The following is a 22,388-nucleotide window of genomic DNA, read 5'->3' on the forward strand; positions in this document are numbered from 1 at the left end:
TTTTCTGAAGTTAGATTGATTGGATGGAATTGCTCCCTGGATCTACTGTAGGTTAAAACAGCCATTTCTTATTCTTATGCCTGCTTGTGGGCATTTTAGGCGTGAACTGCGGTTTTTCCATGGATTTTTAAGGTCTTCCATCACATAGTTAGCAGCTTTTAGTGCTTTGATCTGATTTTGTAAGACAGAAGCGCTCCCTGTATTTGTGTTAGAGCAAATGCTGTATTTTTGGTGGCGTCTGACTTTGAGAAACACACAGATGCTTTTTTGTAGTCCAGGAGACAAAGAAACAAAGCTTTGTGCTTGGGAGGCAGGATCCGTGCCTCCAGGGTACATCAAGGCACTTGGTGTGCAGCTGCTTTCCCAACCTCCGCTTTCTCCTGGTGAACAGGAGCTGGGTCGCTGTTTGCTGCTCCGGCAGATAGAAGTCTTCTTCCAGAAGTGCCGTCCTTCTCCTCGGGAGGGATTTTCACATGTTTCCTTTCTCGCTGCCCGTGAGCGGGAGCACTTGGATCCCCTGCATGTCCGTGCCCAGAGGCAGGTCATCCTTTGGCGTGCTGTTCTCCAGATACACTGATGGGGTGTCTCAGAAGGAGCGTGGAAATACAGGACCTGAAATACAGGACCACTTGGGCTGGCTCATTCTTGAAATTTGATTATCTGTGTATGTTTCCAAGCGCATGTGCCTTAGAACAACATAATTGATGTGTTTTCCAAATGTGCAAAATAACTTCAGTAGGAGGCTCGAGAAGGAAGGGGTCTGGAAGCAGCTGTCTGTCGCGTTGCATTAATAGAATTGATGCTGCAAAACTGCTACTTGGGAATCGGGAAAAGGTGCCTCTCCGGTACGGGCTCTCGCAGCCCATCGCAGACCCACGGCTCCGTCCCTGCGCTGCATGCGTGGGGACCTGTAGTGCGAACAGCGTGGCCTCTCCATCTCCCATGTTACTTATCCCAGTTATTAGCCAGGTCTCCTCTTCCTACTGCAAACGCAAACACAGATCGCAATAGTAAAACAGAAGCTGTTAAAATTATTTTGGCTGCTAAAGTGGGCTCCTGCCATCCCATGCGCAGCAGCAGTTGTACTGTTTTGGTTTTGCTGTCATCTCTAATACATGGAGGAAAGCTTTAATGTGGTCTCTTATCCTACTGCAATTTGATCTGTCCTTTCTCTTCCTATTTACTGGCTGCTCACTGAGCAATAAAACAAGATGTAAAGGTGGTTGTCTATTTCTCAGCTGCTTCAAGGTTAGTGTTCAAACAAAGTTTCCTGATTTTTGCATTTTAAACACTTACAAACTTGTTTATAAACAGTAGCAAAATTATCTCTGTGTGTTTTCTTTCATTTTTAAGAGGTGGCCTCATACTGCAGTGGCAGGTCAGCCAGTTACATTTATTAGGAACTCAGCACAAAACTATTACACAATTCTGCTGCTGTCATGCCTCGTAATTGCTTTTCAGTAAACACCTGGGGAAGGCAGGGTGGGGGGGTTGCTTCATGTTTTTTTCTAAAGTAGGATCTTCAAAGCAGCAATTGAAAATTTTTATGTTGGCTTCCACTGTATTAAGGAGATAATGAAATGGTGAAGAACAGCATAGAGACCATAGGGGAAAGCAGGGATGAAATGAACAGTGTAAGAAAACTGTGTTCTTGCTCTTGGAAGTTGTTCCTGTGCTCAAAAAAAAATACTGAGTCCTTTTTTTTTTCTTTGTTTCTTGTGTTTCAACAGGGCAGAGTTTAGGGTACGGATTCGTTAACTATATTGATCCAAAGGATGCAGAGAAAGCCATTAACACTTTAAATGGACTCAGACTCCAGACCAAAACCATAAAGGTAAGACACATAAAACACCTTTTGCTCAATTCAGGAAGTGGAGAAAGTTGTTGAAACGGTTTCTGGCAATTTCATCACTATTTTAATCTCCGTTGTTAGGGGCACTTGGCTAACAAGTTCCTCCTTGGAACAATGGGAGGACATGTGGAAGATGAAATCTCTCTTCTCTGAAATTGCTGCTGTTGTTAAAGCAGGGAAAGTAACAGGAAAGCTCCTTAAAGCATTGCTGTGAGGCTCAAATGTAGAATAAAACAGCCGTAGTGACACTGTTATCCACAAACAGAAGAGAAAAATGCAGCAGTGTATTCATAAGTTACATGTTATCTTGTATTTTAATGGGAAATACCTTGACATGGAGCTCTCTTAGTGACACTCATGTTATTATCAGGTGTTGAAAGTATGGTTTTCTCAAGTTAGAATGTCATTCTTAAAAAAAAAAAAAAAAAAACACAAAGGAAAAAACAACAACAACAAAAACAACAAAAAAACACCAAACACCACCACCACCACCCCAAAAAAAATAACCCAACCAAATAAACAAACAAAAACCCCCACAACATCAAAAAAACCCAAACCACATTTTATCTCGATTTCCACATCCTTAGTTTGATTTATTCTTTTAAAAGCAGGAGGGATTAGAGATCCCACTGAAGTCTCTCATTTCATTGTTGTAATAGACCATTAGTTATTCAACGACCTTCTTTAGTGGTCTCACAAGAAAAGCAAGTTTCTATACTGTCACGTTTTTTGCTGCATGGCTGATGAAGCTTTTTTGAAACAGCTTATGGAAGATTTCCACATCCCGAATTCTGACAAGTAGAGCTTAAGGAATGTGAATCAAAAAATTGAAGGGGAACAAACAGCAGATCTGATTCAAATTATCTGAAACTGCTTTGATCATATTTGAAGGCTGGCTTTTGATTTGTACCATTTTCTTAATTTTTCTTCTGTACTTAATTTGTATTTTAAAGTAAAAAATGTTAATAGAAAAACAGAATTTTTACTTTTGAAAATATTGGTACTAATGTCAGTGATTTTGTATCCTGGAAAAAAGATACTATATGGTCAGTACTTCAGTTGTACTTGCTGTTTCTCACTGAAGGTTTTGATTTGGACAAAGTGGTATTCCCTAATGCAAAAATATTTGTTGGGTTCCTGTGCATCTCTAAGGATTGTTTCAAGCAAGGTTTTTCCTGGTCTGTTTGATTAGCGAAGAGCTGAAGTCCTGAGCTGAGGGTTATGAAAGCGGTGGAGTGGCTGCATGGATTACATACAGAAGGCTACTTCCAAATCTCCCTTAGACCAAACGGGTTCCATCCCATAGATACATATGTAGGCTATGTATCAAAATGCTCACAGCATGGTTTTGTAGAGTTAAATAGACAAACTTAGAGGAATATGTAAGGCAAAGCAGCAAAGTCTACCGTCTTATCTACTGCTGCAGGTGGAAATACACGCCTGGACTCAGCAGTTTCTGCTTACAGTGAAAAGTTGAGCAGTCAGTTGCTCTCCAAATTGCTTTTAAAGGCACATTATCAGGAAAAAATATTATATTTTGAAAGTACTAACTTATCTTCTAAGTACTGTATTAAAAACTCAGTTGAACTTGAGAAATCTAGATCAGTTTTTAATGCCATGCTTTTGTATTTTGAACATTATTCAGCATTAGCAGAGGTGCTACACTTCTTGTCCAAAGTACCTAAGTTGCTTTGCCTCTTCTTGACTTCTGTGAGCCAGAGCAATGCTATTGCAGTCATAATATTCCAAGGTTACAGGAAATATATAAGCTACAAAAAGGCCTCCAAAAACTCCAACCCACCCCAATTATTATTTTACGTTTTTCAACATGCCTTCCCTTTCACCGTGTATAGTAAGACTTTTGTTATCCAGGAGCTTCCAATGCTAAAACATTTTTGCAGAATGTTTTCTCTTTAATTTTTTTCAATTCGGTATAGATTTTACAAATACAAGTCATTTATTAGGTTTGGGTTTTTCATGCTTATTAATAGCTAGTAGACTTTTATAGAATATATGACATTTTGTTGGCCTCTGGAAAGCTGTTAAAATTTAATAATAAGCAAAGAGATTGACTTAATCTACATGCACAGGAGCTGCGTCATTTCAGTGATTGGGAAGATGTGTAGGCTTTTTTAAATAAAATTGTGTTCAAGTAGATGTTCATGCGGTTGTCTAAAACCAACCCAGAGGAGCCTTCTATTCAAATAGCCAAGCTTTGGACATATGGATATCTAATCAGGAGTTTCCAACCCAGTTTTTAATTGCAGAATCGTGTGTGATTACCTCACCTTACCCCCTTGGTTTTTTGTATTTTTAATTATGTTTTGCTCTTAGAAATCTTAATAAATTAGGTCTGCTTCCCTGGTACTGTGTGATGGGGATGGAGGTTTCCCAATGTTCGCATGGTGTGATGAATCGTGGTTTTTACTGCTCCTGGCAGTGCCCACGTTGCTGGAGACGTCCCTGGTTTCCAAAGGGCTGCTGAAGTCTCCTGGCTTGCCTGTTGCCCCCACACGCCCCTCTCCAGCATCTCACTGTGACTGATTATAAGGTTGAAGTATTTTGATTCATAGAATTACTATATTTAATTATCAGAGCTGGTTACTTTAGTCTAGCTAGTTGCCCTTTACAATTATTAAAAATGCACTTTTGGTGCCTTAAAAAAGCCTGTCTCAAAAGAACATATAGAAAGGGATTTGGTGGCATGTAGTTCTGTAGGCTAAAAAATATTTAATTAAATACTAGAATAACATTGAGCAGGAAAAGTACTAAGCATTGCTTTATTCTTTTTTCTTAATGAGTGTGATTGGGTTTTATGCCCCAGAATGAATCTGTAGTGTCCTATTGATGGATAGGCTGAACCTTGGCCTCTGCCCATGTATGCTGGGTAGCTGCAGCCCTGCAGGTAGCATTTCTGTGGCTGCCTTTTGTTTGGAAGCTGTTTTGATGGAAAGTTGAAATGAATAATCTGTGAAAGCCCTTTTACAGGGGCAAATTACTTCTGCCTGCCAAGGTCACCTTGGTCCTGCTGGTTGTGTCCCATCTCCTTGCTCAAACAGTTGTGGGCTCTGCTGTCCCTTGCACAGAGACTGAACGTGAGCTGGCTCTGGGGGGTCATATTTGTACTCATTTTTTGACCCTGTAAGGCTTAATTCCTGTTCTAAAAAAATACATATTTTCTGCACGCGTCCCCAGATCATGTCCTTTTCACTTCTGTAACATTTTTGTGGCAGCTTAATGTTCTCCCTCTCCTGATGCCTTGCAAAACAGCCATGCAGTCACAGGAGGAACTGGTTTTATAGCAGGATCAGCAAAACAGCTAGGCACAGTCTGCTCTCAGATGTGCGAACTAAAATAACTGAAGAAATGTTCTTTTTATTATTTCATTGTTACAATAAATAATCCCTTTTCACTGTAGCAGCTAAAATATTTATGTGCATTTTATTTAAGTCAGTGATGCCCTTTCAAGTCAAAGTCGAGAGGTGACTATTTACAGAATATCTGTTTGGGGAAAGCATTGAAGGAAGTGTTATGCATTTGGTGGTAATAGGTTATACACGTTATGTTCCTCCTCAGCTGATCATAGTGCATATTTTATTTACGCCATTTCGTAGCAGCAGCAGCATCTTGTGAGGGAAAAGGGCTTCACTTTATTTTTACAGCTAAAGCTTGACATAATTCTACAAAACAGCTTAGAATGAGGGAAGATAGAGCGTGTGTTGAAATAAATATATATTTCAGAAATTGAATCTATTTTTAGAAATTAAATTTGCCCATCCATAAATGCACATAAAAGGTCACTGCTGCTGTTGAAGATTGCCTGGCAATTCAGTTGCATCAAGTATCAGAAGGAAAGTAAGATGTGTGATGCATGGGATTGTTTAAACTGTGCTGCTTTGCCCGGAAAAAAGGACAATGTCTGAAAGGATGCGAGGGAAGCATTTTACAATTTACATGGGGATTCAGGTGACCTGGCTTCATGTTGGGGGATGCTGGGACAAGGGAGAAACAGTGGTTTCTCTTCTGAAAGGAGGTTTGAAATCTAAAAAGAGCTAGTGACCCCCTGAAGTACAGTCTTGTGTCCCCCTCTCCTTCCTTTTCACTGTTGCCTGCGAAATAGGTTTGTTTCTTTCTTCCCTTGCAGGAGCGGGTAGCATGCTGTGATGCTGCTGGAGCAAAGGGAGAAGTCTCCAGTGAGGGGAGAAGGAATCTGGGTTCTCTGAGCCCTTGATCCCTTCCAGTTTTTAAATCCATCAAATCTATCAGATGATAAAATACCAAACAGATAGGATCATTCCTCTGTGATCAGAGGGTTTCTCTAATTATTTTAATTTTCAGCTAAATGAGTAAATAACATGGAATATAGCTACTGCCATTTTAACACTTCTGGTTTTAGTTCAAAATGTTTATTTCTGCATTACTCTCTTGTTTTGATCAATAGGACTGGATGGTCTTAGTTTAAAATACAGTGAATAGGGCTGTGGGAGAAAGTAGTCCTGTATTTTCTGGAAATAAAGTAGTAACATTACTGCTCAAAGATCTTGCTATTTATCTTGGTTTCTCTGGCATTTTTCAAAATGCCAGATATTTCTACAAAACTCAGGCTTTAAATCTGTCCATGTTAATTCTTGTAATTGTCTGCAAAACTACAAACCATCCTGTCACTGTAGGGGAACCAAATAATAGCAACCTCAGACTTCTCTGTCCTACGAAGTCGTTTGTCAAAAAGATTGCCTTCCAGTCCTGCTCGGCGGTGAAGGAGGCGTGGGAAGCACAAGGCAGGGGAGGAGGAAGGCTGCGGCAGCAAGCGATGGGGAAGAGCGTGGCATCTTCCATACCCCATCCCAAACTGCTTGGGGGGCATGGTGGGGTTTAACCCCCAAAAGTGCTAGCTTGCTAGTTATGGTATCAGAGCTCTGGCATTGGGTGCCCTTGGTGCAACATTCTGCCGAAACCCTTCTGTTTTCCACCTGTATTCTCCCATAGCCTCTGCAGGGGCTACCTGCCATGGAGCCGGCCAGCCACCTCCTGCAGCTGCTTCTCCCAGTGAAGAAATGGGATGTTTTGCGAGGCCACGTGGTAAGGGGAGGGTGTATGGAGAGATTTGCTGTACTCTGATTTGTGAGGTAGCTGGGAAAATGAAATAACAGCGGGGAAGGCGCAGAGAGGGCTTAGGTGTTCTGTGAGGGAGAGGAGATGGAGGGACTGAAGGGGTGGAAGATACTGGTAGGAGCCGAGCATGTTGGACTGTGTCAAAGAGAAGTTTGCATTTTTAAGTTACCCTGCACCCTGTGTGCTCTGCCTGCTCATCAGCTGCCTTCAGATGTGCTCAGCTGTGTTTCCACCCAAGCTTCAGCAGAGCTTTGTAGAGGTGTAAAAGCATGCGCTCCTTTCCTTCCCTGAAAATTCAGATTACAGGCATTTGGAAGCTGCAGGTTTGGGATGTAGTTGTTCTACAGTTCCTTTTAAAATAAGGTAATTGCTTATTCTGTTTTGTGGTAGCTCAGAGTTAGTTGTAAGAGGGGTCATCTGCTGTGACTGCTGCACCTTGGGACAAAGCCTTGGACAGGAAACTTTAAAGATGCCACAGACCTGGAAAGCCTCAACTAAGTTTACTTTTTGTTTTTGCTCTTCAGGACCCTCTGTCTGTGTAACCTTCTGGACTTTGTAGTGCTTGTTAATAAATCCTCCTCTATCCTTTGTGCCTGTAGTGATGCTGCAGCTCAAAGGACCTTTCAGTGCTGCGTTTGAAGGTTCAGATTCGGCTCTGCTGCTTTCAGCAACCACCAGAGAGTCTTTACCTGGTAGTTTTGTGCATCTTCTTAATCGAGATTTCTCTTTTAACTGCTTCAGTTTTGCCAATGAGTCCTTTTCATTCCACGCAGCTGGAGCAATTATTTCTCTTAGCCTTGCTCTTGGTACAGCCTGAGAGCTTCTAGGTTATTATATATGGATGTCTTTCCTGAAATGATGGGATAGACCATTGTATCTTACCTGCAATCATAATTAATCCTAGTAAAATGGCATTAAATTGCTCAACAGTAAAGTGCATTGTCAGTTCCCTCCATCCCCCAGCCAACGGTTTGGAGAAGAGAAAGGACAAAGCGGTGCAAGTGGCAGATGTGAAAATATTCCGGATTCTTGGTCTTCAGCCTTTGGACCAGAGGGCTTCTGCGTGTACTTGTTCTGCCAAAGCACGTAGCTTTCACAGGAGGGTTTCTCAAATCTGTGTTTTTGCACAAAATTAGGGCATGGACGAGGGCCTGGAAGTGGCCGTGGGGAAACATCTCTTCTGGCCGTAGCCCATCCTCTGGTGTTAAGCAGATTTTACTTCTACATGTGTGTGAAACAAATAAGATAGTACTTGCTTACACGTGTGAAGCTCTTTGGTTGTGTTAAAGCACTTCCAGTGTGTACCAGTGGAATAAAAGGCAGCAAGTGAAGGAAGGGTTGTCCCCATTTTACACGTTTGGGCCTCAGGCAGAAAAAAACCAAAGTGACTCACCCCAAAAGTCATGCGAGAAATCTTAGATCTTGGAGAGTGTCACGCAGAGAGACAAAGCGAAGTCTTTCAGAATTAAGGTCAGCAAGAAGTTTAGTATTTTTGAATGTTACACAAACTTTTTTGAAAGCTGCCTGGGGAGTGGCTTAACACTGACTGCACCTTACCTGCTTGTGGCTGGAGAGATGTCCCAGGGATGGCCGGTACCATCGGTGGGTGGTTTGGTGGCCTCTGGGTGCCTGTGCTGCCATGCAGCACTCTCCGATCAAAGGCTCCTGACTAGTCTCACGTTCCCCAGGTGAGTAATGCTAGATGCAGAGTAGGACACACACGTCCTTGGAGAAGTTTTGGTTTTGAAAGAGGTGAGCTGCTAGGTTGCTTGTCAGCAGGTGTTTTGGCTGGGGCAGGGTGGCTCTGCTGGCAGAGCACGTCGTTTCCGGAAAGGATGATGCCATTCTTCAGAGCAGACAGGAGTTGAATTTGGGGAGGAGGCTTCTAGAAATGGACTTACTGTTTGAGAAGTCCAGGATTAGCATATGAGCTGAAGGCATCTCTTACAATGAGCAGCAATGAAGTGGTTAAGTGTCAGTGTTTAAATGGTTGCTGTTAGATGTCCAGCGCCTCGCCTCTGTAAGACAAATGGGATGCGTTCATGCCTCTGGGTGCCTTTGCTGTGGGCTCTGGCTTGGAAAGACCAGACCAATTCAATTTATGTTCTGAAGAGTCTTGAGGTTAGAAATGTATCAGAAAGTTTTCTAAGTGGGAAAATGGGTAGGAAATCAATAGGGAAGATAATTAACTTGGAGATACTTTCTGTGCTCCTGAACAAAAATGTGCATTACCATGGAAGATATGAAATGCTGGACCTTATGACTCTGCAGTGGTGTTTGGAGACAGTAGTGCAGACTCTTGAGGTGGCTGTTTATACTGAATAGAAGCCCTTACACAGGCTAATGCTTAATGTCAGATGAGAAATATCCTAGCAAATGTTTTTCACAGTATATATATATATATTTATAGAAACTAACATCGGAGGCCAGCAAGCCATAAAATGAATTGTACAATATTTTATCTTCCTTGCAAATTTGACCAAAGAACTCCTAAATGATCTTATGCAGTGAAATATAACACCCTCATTCGACCTCCAACTGTCATACAAGTGGACAGACTTTTTAATGCTGAGAAATGCCTGGGTCAAACAGTAGTTTGGCATTTTCCAGCTCATTTATTTGAATTTTTTGTGGTGGCTAGGATTTCAATATTCTTCTCTTTTTCAACACCCTGTTTCATTACAGGGTGCTAACACTGCTGTGAGGGAAAAAAAAAAAAATCATTCTTAAGTGTGAATATAAAGAATTAATGCAGCATCCTCACCCAGTGCTTTGCGGTTTTCAGTGATAAAATGGGAGCTGGTTTTGGCTCCCATTTTAACTTTCACAGCACAAGGAGCTGGAGGGTAAGGGTGGGCGATTTCTTCCTTTGATAGCTAATACACAGGAAGACATCCCGTCCTCAGTACTAACTGAATAATAGCTTGCAAGCAGGATGGCACAGTCTAACCGATCAATTTGTCATTGGCTGACCTGAGAGGGAAGATGAAAAAGATTCAAAAGCAGATAAATAATTGACATTACTAGCCTTGAGTCCATTCAGCTCGCAACCTTTTCTCCTTGATATTAAAGACGGCTGAGTTGCTTTTGGCAGCTTCTTTCTTTGGCCCAGGCTCCCCTGCAACCTGAATGTTTGATGGCAGGAGGAAATAAAAATTAGACCTGAGCAGCAATAGGTTTTTACATGTGCTGTGAGTAGGTGGATTTGTGAGCGTGTGCAGTCTCTCCTTCCACTGTGTGTCTGCGTGGCCCACTAGCAGAGAATTTTCTGTATGTTGAAGTATATAGATATAAAAAATGTCAGGCACTCAGTGCTCTGGGAAGTAGTGGTTTTTGCATATCCCAATACTTTTCAACTTTCCTGTAATGTGGCATTTGGTTAATGAATGTGCCAGAGTGAGAAAACCCAAAGGAAACCCCTGGCTGTTTTCCCAGGAACTTTATTAATTTTGCAGCTCTCAGTTTTGAGGAATAGGTAAGGTCCCTACCCCCACTCCAGAGAGGCTCTGAGGTGTTTTTTAAACTGTTATTCCTAAAGTAGGTTAAACTGTAGGTGTCTGAACCCTTACAGTACCCTCTCAAGGTAAGGCATTTGCAGAGCGTGGAGAGAGTGTCTGCTTTTCCGAATGCCCTGGCACAGGGTATAAATGAGAAGCCACTGACACGAGACCACCAAACCAAGCACGGTCAAAACCAGTGATTTTCAGCACGGTATCTGTAGGTGACAGCACAGCGTAGTTGTCCGTGGTTTCCCCAAGCACTTGGCTTCATCTTAGTTACATAAAAGCCGAGTGGGTGCTGTGCGTGTTCTGGTCCTGGAGCATCAGAGGGGGGTTTGGGACCAGCGATCCGGTGGCTGCAGTGCTGCACCCCATCGGGAGCTCGTGGGCTGTGAGGTCCTGAGTCGCTGAGGCACAAAATAGTTTCCACCCCAAGATCCTTCTCCCTTTCAGGTGCCGAGATCAGTGCTGAAGGTTTCTCTGCTTGTTACGTCTGCTTGTGCCTTTGTGCTGTGCCTGAGCTTGATGCAAATGTTCTATCTAACCTCTTTTTCACATTTCTTTCCCTAAATTTTTCCACCTCCTCTCTCTAGCCTTCTCTGTAAATGTTAGATTTAAAAGGTTATGTACAAACATGTAAGTTATAAAGAAGTTGCCAAAAGACTTAAAATCTAGAATCTTTAGAGTTTGTCTGCTATTATGCAGAGAAGATTATGGAAGCAAATATTAGTCATTAACATCATTTTCTGTGTTGAGTCAACATCTATTTTTAGGTGTGGAGCACATAAAGACAACTCTTTGACACATAAAACACATCAAGACATCCATTTGACATCATTTATGTTTGGGCTAAGGCTCAGGAAAAGGGGAAGATAGTTGCTGAATGCATTGTATTTGTGATGGGACACACACACACACACCCCATTTCCTTCCAAAACACATTTTAAGACATAATGCAGGAAGGTACTGATCTGTTTATATTTAAATAAATCAAGATGAAGTGCAAAATATTCAGGTTTGGATCCAATGCTATTTCAGATGTGCTGCGAAGTAATTCTTCATGATCCGTGCTGAATACTTGCCATTAGGCTTTATCCAGGAAGTACTTTTATTATGTTAAATGTGTGTATTCTAAATGTATATATTATTTTTAAAGTGCATAAGGCTTTTTATGCACATATTATAATTATAAATCTGATTCATAGGTAGAAGAGCAGTTAAGAGAGTCTTGATTTAGTAATTTTCCACCAGCATACATGCAGAGCCTCAGCTAGATTTTCTTGTTTGCTTGGCCATAATATTTTATGGTCTGGTTCTGGGCTTACAGTGCAAGGGAACTTCTTGTGATAAATTGCAGATATGACAATGAGTGTCAGTGTACAGTTCCCTGAGCAGATGTTCATTTAGTCTAATTTCACCAGTACTTTAGTGTTCATCCAGAACAGATCTTGCCAGCTCAGGATGAAAACACAAAGAGATAGCACAAAAGATCGCTCTGCAAATAACCTGATCTGTTTCAGACACTTGGAGGGGGGGGCGAAGAAAAACATGCTGGAACTTCAGAGTGCTATGTATGTGCTAAGGTTATTACATGTTAGATACAGTAAATCATCCCTACACCCACAACCCATAGGGGTAAATTTACAAAGCCATGCGTAGGAAGCTGCACATTAATCTACCTCTGAACAATAGTTACTTTATGACTGCACTTAAAGAACCCTTGCGTCTGTTTTTAAGGTCTCTCTAGCTCTTCCTTTGTTCTGCCAGCCTTTCCTGGCTTTGTTGGTTTTGCAGAACAGGTAGCATCTGAACTTGAGGGTTACTGCTTGTGAAAGAAGAGAAGATAATCTGTCCATTTAAAATGCAGAGGGTGACTCTAGTTTACTAATCTGCCTTTCCTTTTCTTCAATCCATAGGTGTCGTATGCCCGTCCAAGTTCAGCATCAATCAGAGATGCGAACTTGTATGTCAGCGGCCTTCCGAAAACAATGACCCAGAAAGAATTAGAGCAGTTATTCTCACAATATGGGCGCATCATCACCTCACGGATTCTGGTTGATCAAGTCACAGGTTAAAAGAAAACTTTTCTCGATATATGCATATTTTTCTGGAAATGGCAAAATTGTAAACGCTTGCTGGCAGTTGGGTTTAAGACAATACGACCTTTAGTGTAAAATGCTGGTTCTTTATAAGTGTGCCTGTTTGGAGGCATAACTGCTGGCTTTTTAATGAGGGATCTCAAAATGCAGAATGTTGTTTACTTAAAATCATTATATTAAATACAGTAGGGGCTGATTTTGGAGAATACAGATGGGGAAGAGCATTTTTCTTTATAGGATTTCCTTAATTTGCAAGCCATGTATTCTGTGAAGTCAAAACCAACATTCAGTTTATGTTCATTACGCAGATGAGGCTGTTCCTACAAATATTCATCTGTTCACATGTCTTTGCTTCCCAGGGGTTTCTCGAGGTGTGGGATTTATCCGTTTTGATAAGAGAATAGAGGCAGAAGAAGCCATAAAGGGACTAAATGGCCAGAAGCCCAGTGGTGCTACAGAACCAATTACTGTGAAGTTTGCCAATAACCCCAGCCAGAAAACAAGCCAGGCACTCCTTTCACAGCTGTATCAGTCTCCCAACAGACGCTACCCTGGACCACTTCACCACCAGGCTCAGAGATTCAGGTAATTACCTGGAAAAGAACTGAAGTTCCACCAGTGATGACAATGTGGGGCAGGTGCTGCGCAGGAAAATATGCTTTAGTTGCGTAGGCTGACCTGATTTTCTTTGTAAAATTAAGTATTCTTTCCTGGAGAATGAGGAGGAAAATCTGCTGACAGCAGTAGTCATGTTGTATTTACTAAAACAGCTGAAGTACTGTACAATCAGATCTCATGAAGGCTCATAGAAAAAGGGAAGACAGAATAGAGTTACACTGATAATCAGATGAGCAGTGACTATCCTGTTCTTTCTCATTTTTTTGGTAATGCTTTTATTTTCTGCTATATTATTACAGTTCTGATGCAGCTTAGACTTTGATGTTAATGACAGTGGATTGGTAGCAGGAAAAAAGCTGAGTCTGTTCCAGTCAGCAGCAGTATCATTAAATTTATTAGCCTGAGATATCTGCTCTTAGTATAAAGAGACCTTGTATTAGTCTTTGGTGTGATACTTCAGCTATTTTCAGGGATATTTTATGCTTTGCATTCTGAATATACTGTTTCCATCTGATCCATAAGCCAGAGTTAGCAATACATGATGTTCTCATTACTTTTTTATTTAATAGTAATTTTCAGGCAACCTAGCATTCAAATAAAAAGTCTGCCTTCAAAAAAGAAAACTTGGACATATGTAACTGAGTTGCCTACTGGCTTTAGAAAATTATTCGAAAGCAATTTTAGTTTTTCAGTGATGAAAAGTGCTAATGAATTAAAGATCATAAAAAAAGTCAGTCATTGGCTACACTAAATTTACACTTGTTTGTCTTTAGCATGCAGCTGTGTCCATTGAGGTTATCACTGAATCCTTCCATGGATAGAAGGACTTTGTTGTGCTCCCATGGAAAGCAGATGATTATATTCTGCAAAATTTGGTGGTCATTTAGATTGACATATCATGGAGGATTAATACTAAATATGTGTAATATAGAGGGGAGGATGTGTTATATTAAAGCAGTTAGAATCAAGAATTTTTCCAGTTCCAGCAATTTTGGACTGTAACATTTTCTTCCCAAGTTAACTGTAAATATAAGGTGAACAGTGGAATTATTTGCAAAAATCTCATAGTAATATTGTCTAAAAAAGACAAAACAGAGTGGATTTTTTAAAACCAAACCCTGGAAATTAAGGTTTTCTCTAAGACTGTAGACAAGTTAAAAATGGCTTTAAATGCTGTGGTGGAAATTTAAGCACAACCTCAGACTTAACAAAGCAGGCTGGGAGTTGTTAGGCTCCTTAGATGTGTGGGAAACTTGTTGAACGTTTCTTCTTTGAAAATGGAACGCTATTAATAATAGTTCCATTGAGCGATCTTGCCATCTGTGAGACATTAACCCAAAGACCCTCCTTCTCTTTTCAGGCTGGACAATTTGCTTAATATGGCCTATGGCGTAAAGAGGTAATTAGAATTCCACAGATTGCCAGATGTCCGTGTTGGCACAGATTGGTGCTACAATTTATTTTTTTTAATTCACTAACTTTATTTTTTTTTAATTCCTTCTTTTCTTCCACCAGCATGTCAAATTCTTTTTAAGTTTGGACTTCAGTTGGTTTTGTTACTTTAAAGGCCACACACACAAATTCTGTGGGTTTTTTTCAACCTTTTTTTATTTACAGGTGGGCTTCTTAAATGGTTTAGGTGCAACAGCTACAAGCATTCAAACTGCAGTTGTCCTAAATGGTGCTTTTTCCAGAATCAGAACTCTTAACTTAAGTTTTTAACTAATATCCGATCTGATAATGGAAAATTAACAGTTCAAAACAAAAATTACGCTGCTGCTGTTATCTAAATCTCAGTTAAGACCTCATTCCTTCTACATCTGGCTTCACAAGTTTGACTTGAAAATATAGCTGTGTGCACCTTAATCAGCCCTAAGTTTCTTTTGTTACAGGTTTAATACTTTGAAATTTTCTTGGTGCTTGAGATTTCTTTTTTGTTTGTTTAAAATAGCTCTGTGTGTTTGTATGTATGTGCACGCATGTGTGATAAAGCTTGGCTGATTTATAAACATTTATGCTGTTTCATGAGGATGTTCAATGTTTGATCTGATAGCTAAAATGAGTTGACGTGTTGTTAGTGTTTCTTCTAATGGCACACATCAATGCAAGCAAACCTTACAGCAAAACAAAGGTGTAGTCTTATTCCTGATGTTACCGTAAGATGTCCAGCAATCCCCCACAATTAAGATGAGAAAATACTTCTTAATCTTCTGAAATGGTCTACTCGCCACACTTGAGAATTATTTGAGCTTTTTTTTAAAGCTCATCCTGTAAAATGGTACGGTAAGTATATCTTTACACTGGCTAGTAGATGACAGTAACATACTGCCACAGTAGCTGTCACACAAATCACAAATGGTAAGACTACTTGCAAAAACAATAGTTGAAACAGAGGCAGTGTATCATCCCAGAAGCGCTACTTCTGGTGTTCATTAGTACATTTGTTACATCCGCAATATCCTTAGCGGTGATGGTGATATGATGAGTCAGAACTTACCACCTGATTTTATCACACACAGCTTCTCCTGCATTCTCCCCTCTCATTTGTTTCTTGATACATTGCCAAAAACATGGCAAAACTCTCAGCCTCGAGTATCTGTCAGGTACAAGTCGGTGTCAGAAGGACGGGTTTGTTCAGGGAGTTTTCCCTGGGTTTTTGCTGCTGCTTCTTCCCTGGAGTTGCACTGGCATGTGGTGCAGGACAAACAGGGCTTAGTCTGAACTAGTGAGGGTTTGAATTCTGATTTCATATTACCTGCAGAGAGAGAGAGACTGAGTTACCTGCCTTTATAGGTTATGCATCTGCTTTCTTAATATTCAGAGTCTGCAACGTTAGTCTCAAATCACAGCAGTGTTTAAGTTGTTTTGTAGGCATCTGAACTTAGTTCTTAACTCCTCCCAGCGAATCTTAAACTTGTGCTTGCACTAGCAAACCCTGTATTTACAAGCATAGGGCCACAAAAAAATACCATATTGATAAAAATTTCTGAGGCTGCTTCTGAAACATCTGTAGTGTAGCATTCCTGGGTTTGGGGGTCGGTTCTTTCTTTCCCTGTTTTAAGTATGTGGTACTGGTGGAAAATGAGATCTGCTGATGTGGAACAAAGGTTTTACTGACGCGAATTTCAGATCACTAGCTAGTAGCAAAGCTACTTATGCAATAGGTTATCTTGTATTTGTGTCAATACACTTGCACTAGTTTCGGGCATGTTTTCTTGGATTTACAGCAGCTCCTCTGCTCATGGTACATAAACAGTTGAAAGCTGCATAGCTCCCAAAGGTTTCCAGGGAAAAGCCACTCTCCAGTGAACTGTATGGAACTTTAACCCTTTACATCAGTGCAGCATTCCTCAAAAATGCAAAACGTTATAACCTACTGTGTGACATGCACAGCTTTGCATTGTACAGATTTTACAATAACATCACTTAGAGTAGTGTATCCATTAGTGTTGTACTTCATGTTAAATTTAAACGTTGTAGAAAAGGAGCGTTTGCTGGCTTACGTATGTTACTTGCACAGTTGACACTTGTCAGCAATGGGCTTAAAGTCCCATCTTCCAAATTTCAAAAGAGGTTGAAGCTGTTGGCTTATACAAGCTCTCAGTCCTGGCCTTCTTATTTACAATTCCACATACAGTGGAAGGAGCAGTATAAATTGGCCTTGTCCAGCTGTCTTTGTTTTCAGCAGCTGGGGAAATACCGTGGGTTAGAGCCATGCTGAACTATTACGATAATGTTACTAGTTTCAGTATGCGGGAGAGAAACTAAAAGATGTTGAGAGTAGGATTTGCAAAAGTGAAGTTCAGTTGGAAAATTGCCATCTATTTTTAATAAACTGTCTGCGAACCTGTATGTATGTCTGAACATCTAATGCTGTGAGCATTTGTGAACTGCTCATTTATAGCATAGCTACACCCCAGTGATGTTCCTCAGCTTAAGATGAATATTCCAAGTGTCTCGAATATACATATAAAGTGCCATCAGGAGTCCCCAGCATGGTGAGCAGCCACCAAGTGTGTAGTTTCTCTTATGGTTATTTAATATACACTGCAAAATGTGCAGATTGCTAAATGTGTGTGGAAATATTACAAGTGTAAAAGGAGAAGTTTTGGAGAGCACAAGAGCTTACTCAGCAACTCAGAACCCTCCCCCCTCCACTCCCTCAGTCATCACTCAGAAAATCTTGAGGAATTATTATTCAGTTCTGGTATTAATACTCATCATATTGAAGGTACATGTGAAACTGGATTTTTATTAAGACGTTTCCTCTGTGCAGTTGTTATTTTAAAACATATCCCAAAGTGTAGCTTCAGAAAGCATGTCATTTTTTTTTTTTCAAACTCATGAAAGGAAAATTATGTTGATCCTGAGGGCTGATACTGCTTAACATCTTCATTAATATCCTGAGTCATGGGCTGCGATGCACCCTCCTTGCATTAACGGGTGACACTAAACTGGTGAGGGAGCAGGGGCAGTCACTGTGCTGTCGGCCACGGCTGCCACTGGGGAGACCTTGACAAGCTGGAGGAACGTGGTAAAATTCAGGAAAAGCAAATGCAGAGTTTAGCCCCTGACTGCTGTCTTCAGCTACCTACAAGGGGCATTAAAAAGAAGATGAAGCCGAGCTCTTCTCAGAGGTCAACTGCAAAAGGACAAGAGTCAACAGTAACGGGCTGCAGCAGGGGAAATTCAACTGAGTATAAGGGAAAATCATTCGCAGTGAGGATGGTGGAGCCCTGGAGCAGGAGCTGCAGGAGTGGAGTTCCCGTCCTTGGAGACTTCAAAACTTCCCTCTGCGAGGCCATGAGCAGCAGATCCAATGCAAGAAGTTAGCCTCGCGTTGAGCAGGAGGTTGTTCAGATGACCTGCATAGGTCCGGCCCAGCCTGTGTTATTCTGTGATGGTTGTGTTCATCAGCGTACTACCTGGCCTTGGCTTCCCAGTTCAGATGTTCAAGTTAAAGAAAACAGGTCCCAAAAGACAAGGGCGGGGGGAAAGTTAGGGTGCTATATTACATTTCTAGGAGCTTGTCTCTCTGCATTGGCTATTCGAAGACCTAAGATCCTGTTATGGACATGAAGTCTCACAGTATGAAGGTATTAGTTGACATGCTCATTGATTACATTTATGCACTCTCTTACTTACCCTACGATAGCTGCATAAGTCGTCTTTAATATGTGGCCAGCTTTAGGACTTCTTTATTAACTGGATTTTTTCCCAGTGTATGTCAATTAAGGACTATGTTAGGAGGAGAATTAAAATCTACCACTTGAAGACGTCTCTAATAGTATTTCTGGCTAAAGAGGCTACTGTTACAGCTGAATCCTGACAGTGCCATTTCATACTAATCTTTAAAATAAGTCTTGAAGTTTGATTTTTTTTTTTCTCCACCCCTCCCCTGAAACGAGTAAGAGGTAAAGCATTAGATCTCCATTGCCCTGAAACTATGTTATTTTTTAGTGATGGGAATAAGTGGCAAATTCCTACAGGCCTTTTTAAATGAACTTGTGTTTATAGCAGCATGTACAGGCCCTTCTTGACTTAGATTGTCCTTAAGCATTTCTTTTATTAGATCTTTGTATGCATCTAAGTAGGGCTTATTCTTGAAGGGAGATGCGTTTATGCCCAGATTTGGTCTGTTGATTTACAACAGCTCCCTTCCGCTTAAGTAGGAGTTAGAGACCAAGGGTGGCTGTGTAGGCATCTTCCAGGGATAGGATCAAGAACCTTCATTAACATTGGCTTATTTATTTTAAAGTCTTGGTTCCGTGTACCTTGTGCCAAGAGATATATTTAGAATAGACCCCTCTTTTTACTTGGTAGGTTTTCTCCGATCACAATTGATGGTATGACGAGCCTTGTTGGAATGAATATCCCTGGTCACACCGGGACTGGATGGTGCATCTTCGTCTACAACTTGTCTCCCGACTCAGATGAGAGCGTGCTGTGGCAGTTGTTTGGTCCCTTTGGAGCAGTCAATAATGTCAAGGTGATCCGTGATTTCAACACCAACAAGTGCAAGGGATTTGGCTTTGTCACCATGACCAACTACGACGAAGCTGCCATGGCGATTGCCAGCCTTAATGGATACCGTTTAGGAGACAGAGTATTGCAAGTTTCCTTTAAAACCAATAAAACCCACAAATCCTGAATTTCATATCCTTACTTACTAAAATATATATATATAAATATATATACGAACAAAACAAAAAAAAAAAAACTCTTCAAGGCTTATATTCAACCATGGACTTTATAAGCCAGTGTTGCCTAAGTATTAAAACATTGGATATCCTGTGAGGAACAGGAAAGGATTTTATAATGCTTAGAAAAAAAAAAAAAACCTTTGATGCATTGAATGTTCTTTCATAGCTGTCGTTGTTGAATATAATATACATAGATAACAATGTGCAGGGATTTTTACCCGGCCAGCTAGTTTTACTACCTTCCTTGAAGGTGGGTCTTTTTAAGATGACCATTCACTCATTTGAAAAAATAATAAAACAAAAACAATTTTTACGAACTAATGGGATTAAAAGCAAGAAAAAATTTTTGTTTTTCTTTTCTTTTTTCAAAACATTGATTGAATCAGATTGGTAAACCCCCCACATAAATTAAAGAGGAACAATAAAAATTGCAAAAAGAAGAACATAATTTTGCAACTTTTTTTATTTTTCCTTTTTTCTTTTGTATCATGTGAACTAAACAGTCTTCTGTTAGGGAATGGGGTAAAGGGGGATACCTGATGACATAACAATTTAAATAACATTAACAATGTTGCCAAAGAGGTGGTCTCTTTGCTGAAAATGGGTTTCAAGAAAAATCTATTTTTATAAAATATAAAGAATTTTTACAAGAGAATCTGGATTTGAGAAAAAATATTTTGACTGGCTAATTTAGGGGAAATTGACAACTTTGTCATGTTCATACTGCACTGGTAACTTTTTAGAGATCAAGATGTGTGTTTTAAACTGGATTAGTAGATTGTTTTTTGAAGGATGGGCTACAAACAGATGATCTTCGTATCTTTTCATAGCATGTAATAAAAATATTAAATACAGTACGGGAGAGTGTTCTTCCCAGGCACGCAGTTACCCACAGTCAAAACCCAAAAGCAAGGAGATGAGTTGCAAGACGGTTTTTCTTTAAGTCATCAGTATGGGATATCAGCAGAACAAAAGTTAAAAAAAATTAATTTTTTGATCAAAAACTTCCTTGGTTTGAGCAGTAGGTGCTACAAAATTATTTACATATCTTAGTATCATAGTTAAATGTAATGTGTTTAGAAAAAATACATTTGCTTTAAATTTGTTAAGAATTTTCAAATTCACTTTATAGCCCAAGCTAATATAATTGGGCTGTGTTGGCACATTTGGAACACTGTTTATGTTGCTTGAAACACTTATTTATTTAATTGCCGATGTGATGCATATGGCCAAAATCAAATATAGCTAGTTTGGCTAGTCTACTTATTTGTTTACTTAAACTATGGGAAGAAGCATATTATTGTGTCATTTTGTTGTGTGTGTATGTGTATATATAATATAAATATATATATATATAAAGTTATTTTTTCTTTTGGTTAATTTATTATAAGTTGTAACACTTTGCTAGTTTTGTTTGTATATGTCTTAAAATGTTTTCTTATGATACTTAAGTGACAGAGGTATCAAGGTAACTTGTGTAGAAATATTGTTTGATATATTGTCATGTTTGTTGTGAATATTTTTTCTTACTGCACAGTAGAAAAGAAAACAACTGGGTCTTTATTTTAATGTAATTCAGATTGGGGAAAACAGAGCTAAGGGAACAAAATGACTGAGGGGGTGCTCTCCCATGTCCAGTGCACTGATCATTTTAGTATGTTTGTGCTTTGTATGGTTATATATTTAAAACAAAAAAGGGTCATGCTCTTCCCTGAGTACTAGAAACAGTTACTCGCTATGCATAATCTAGTTGATAGTTAAATTTGCTATTGCTTTTCTTGTCTTGTTATATAAAATCTTTTCAATACAAGTTTAGTCTTAATGGTAATAAAACGTTATGGTTATTTATAACTTGTGCTTATTTTGTGCATTTTTTCCATGCTATACCCACTAACTGCATGTAGACTAAGTATTGTTTTTTCACACTGAAGAGGCAAACTTTTGTAGTAGACAAATAACTAAAGCAAAGGCTGCATCATAATTTTATCAGTTTTTTACTTTAACAATGTTAGATTTTAGTTTAAAGGAACACTCATTCAATGTTCAGGGAAACCTTTATACATCATCTGCTATGAATGAGCGCAGTTTGCTGGGAAAGTTTTGATGCATTTGCTAAGCATTAGTGGGGAAGGCATGTCAGAATCTTTTCTCTACGATGTGTTTTACTATCTGAATAATAATAATAATTTAAAAAAATCTTTCTTAGGACCAGGCAGTTGTATACTTTAGTTATAATGAATGACTTCATGTTAACCTTGCTAGTTTAGATCATTTCTGAGGGAAAGTATTGTAAATGTTTTTTTCATAACCTTGTTGTGTTTGAATTATTTGTACTTTAATTGTCCAGACAATAAATGAAAGTGTGTAGAATGGCTATGGACTTTCCACCTTTTTAACCGTGTTCAGATGTTTTAGTAATCCCAGCTGCACCTCAAATGAGGTAGATGTTAGAGTCTGATTTCAGAAGCAAGGTCTTCAAGAGAGAAATGTACTAGTCAAACCAGATGAGCATATTCATGATTTGTTTTTCCTTCTGAAGGTTAGAAAGAAATCAGCCATTTAATTTAAGATGTTGAACACCAAATACCAAACTGTAACTGTAACTTTATTTATTTGAATGTGGAAGATACTGAAGGATTTCTACTATATACAGTATTTTTACACAATGAAAATATTAACTCGGTATCCACACTTAACAAAAGTAGCGAGCAAATTTCAGCATTAATACAGTTTTTAAGCCATCATTTAGTTTGACTTTTCTATGAATATGCTATGAATGTCATGCAATATGAAACACTGTACATATTATCTGTACAACAGTATATATGATCACACTCCAAATTTAATTCTTTTCACCATGTGTTATAACTAGAGTTGATACTTCTTTCAGTTGACTTGTTTGAATCCCATTAATACAAATATTCACTTCATGTTTATGTTCTGTAACATTCACTAATTGAGAATATGTACCTTGTAAAACTGCAGCGTTGCATTTCGTAACAGA

The 22,388-nt window shown here is 39.6% G+C and overlaps 1 protein-coding gene across 5 annotated transcripts in view; it reads left to right on the plus strand.

Moving 5' to 3' along the window:
* ELAVL4 (ELAV like RNA binding protein 4) overlaps positions 1-19,406 on the plus strand; it is a 63,520-nt gene extending 44,114 nt beyond the window's left edge. The window contains exons 3-9 of one of the 5 annotated variants that reach the window (XM_075037611.1): positions 1,731-1,834; positions 12,381-12,534; positions 12,923-13,148; positions 14,542-14,580; positions 16,346-16,353; positions 16,870-16,882; positions 18,984-19,406. In XM_075037611.1, coding sequence (XP_074893712.1) covers positions 1,731-1,834; positions 12,381-12,534; positions 12,923-13,148; positions 14,542-14,580; positions 16,346-16,353; positions 16,870-16,882; positions 18,984-19,332 — 893 coding nt within the window. In that variant the 3' untranslated portion in view covers positions 19,333-19,406. Of the gene's footprint in view, positions 1-1,730; positions 1,835-12,380; positions 12,535-12,922; positions 13,149-14,541; positions 14,581-15,791; positions 15,795-16,345; positions 16,354-16,869; positions 16,883-18,983 lie in introns of all 5 variants that reach the window. The other 4 variants (XM_075037612.1, XM_075037609.1, XM_075037610.1 and 1 more) reach the window with 4 other exon arrangements.
* Positions 19,407-22,388: the final 2,982 nt, after the last annotated feature.

The sequence above is a fragment of the Buteo buteo genome, chromosome 10 (assembly GCF_964188355.1).
Source record: "Buteo buteo chromosome 10, bButBut1.hap1.1, whole genome shotgun sequence".
NCBI classification, from domain to species: Eukaryota; Metazoa; Chordata; class Aves; order Accipitriformes; family Accipitridae; genus Buteo; species Buteo buteo.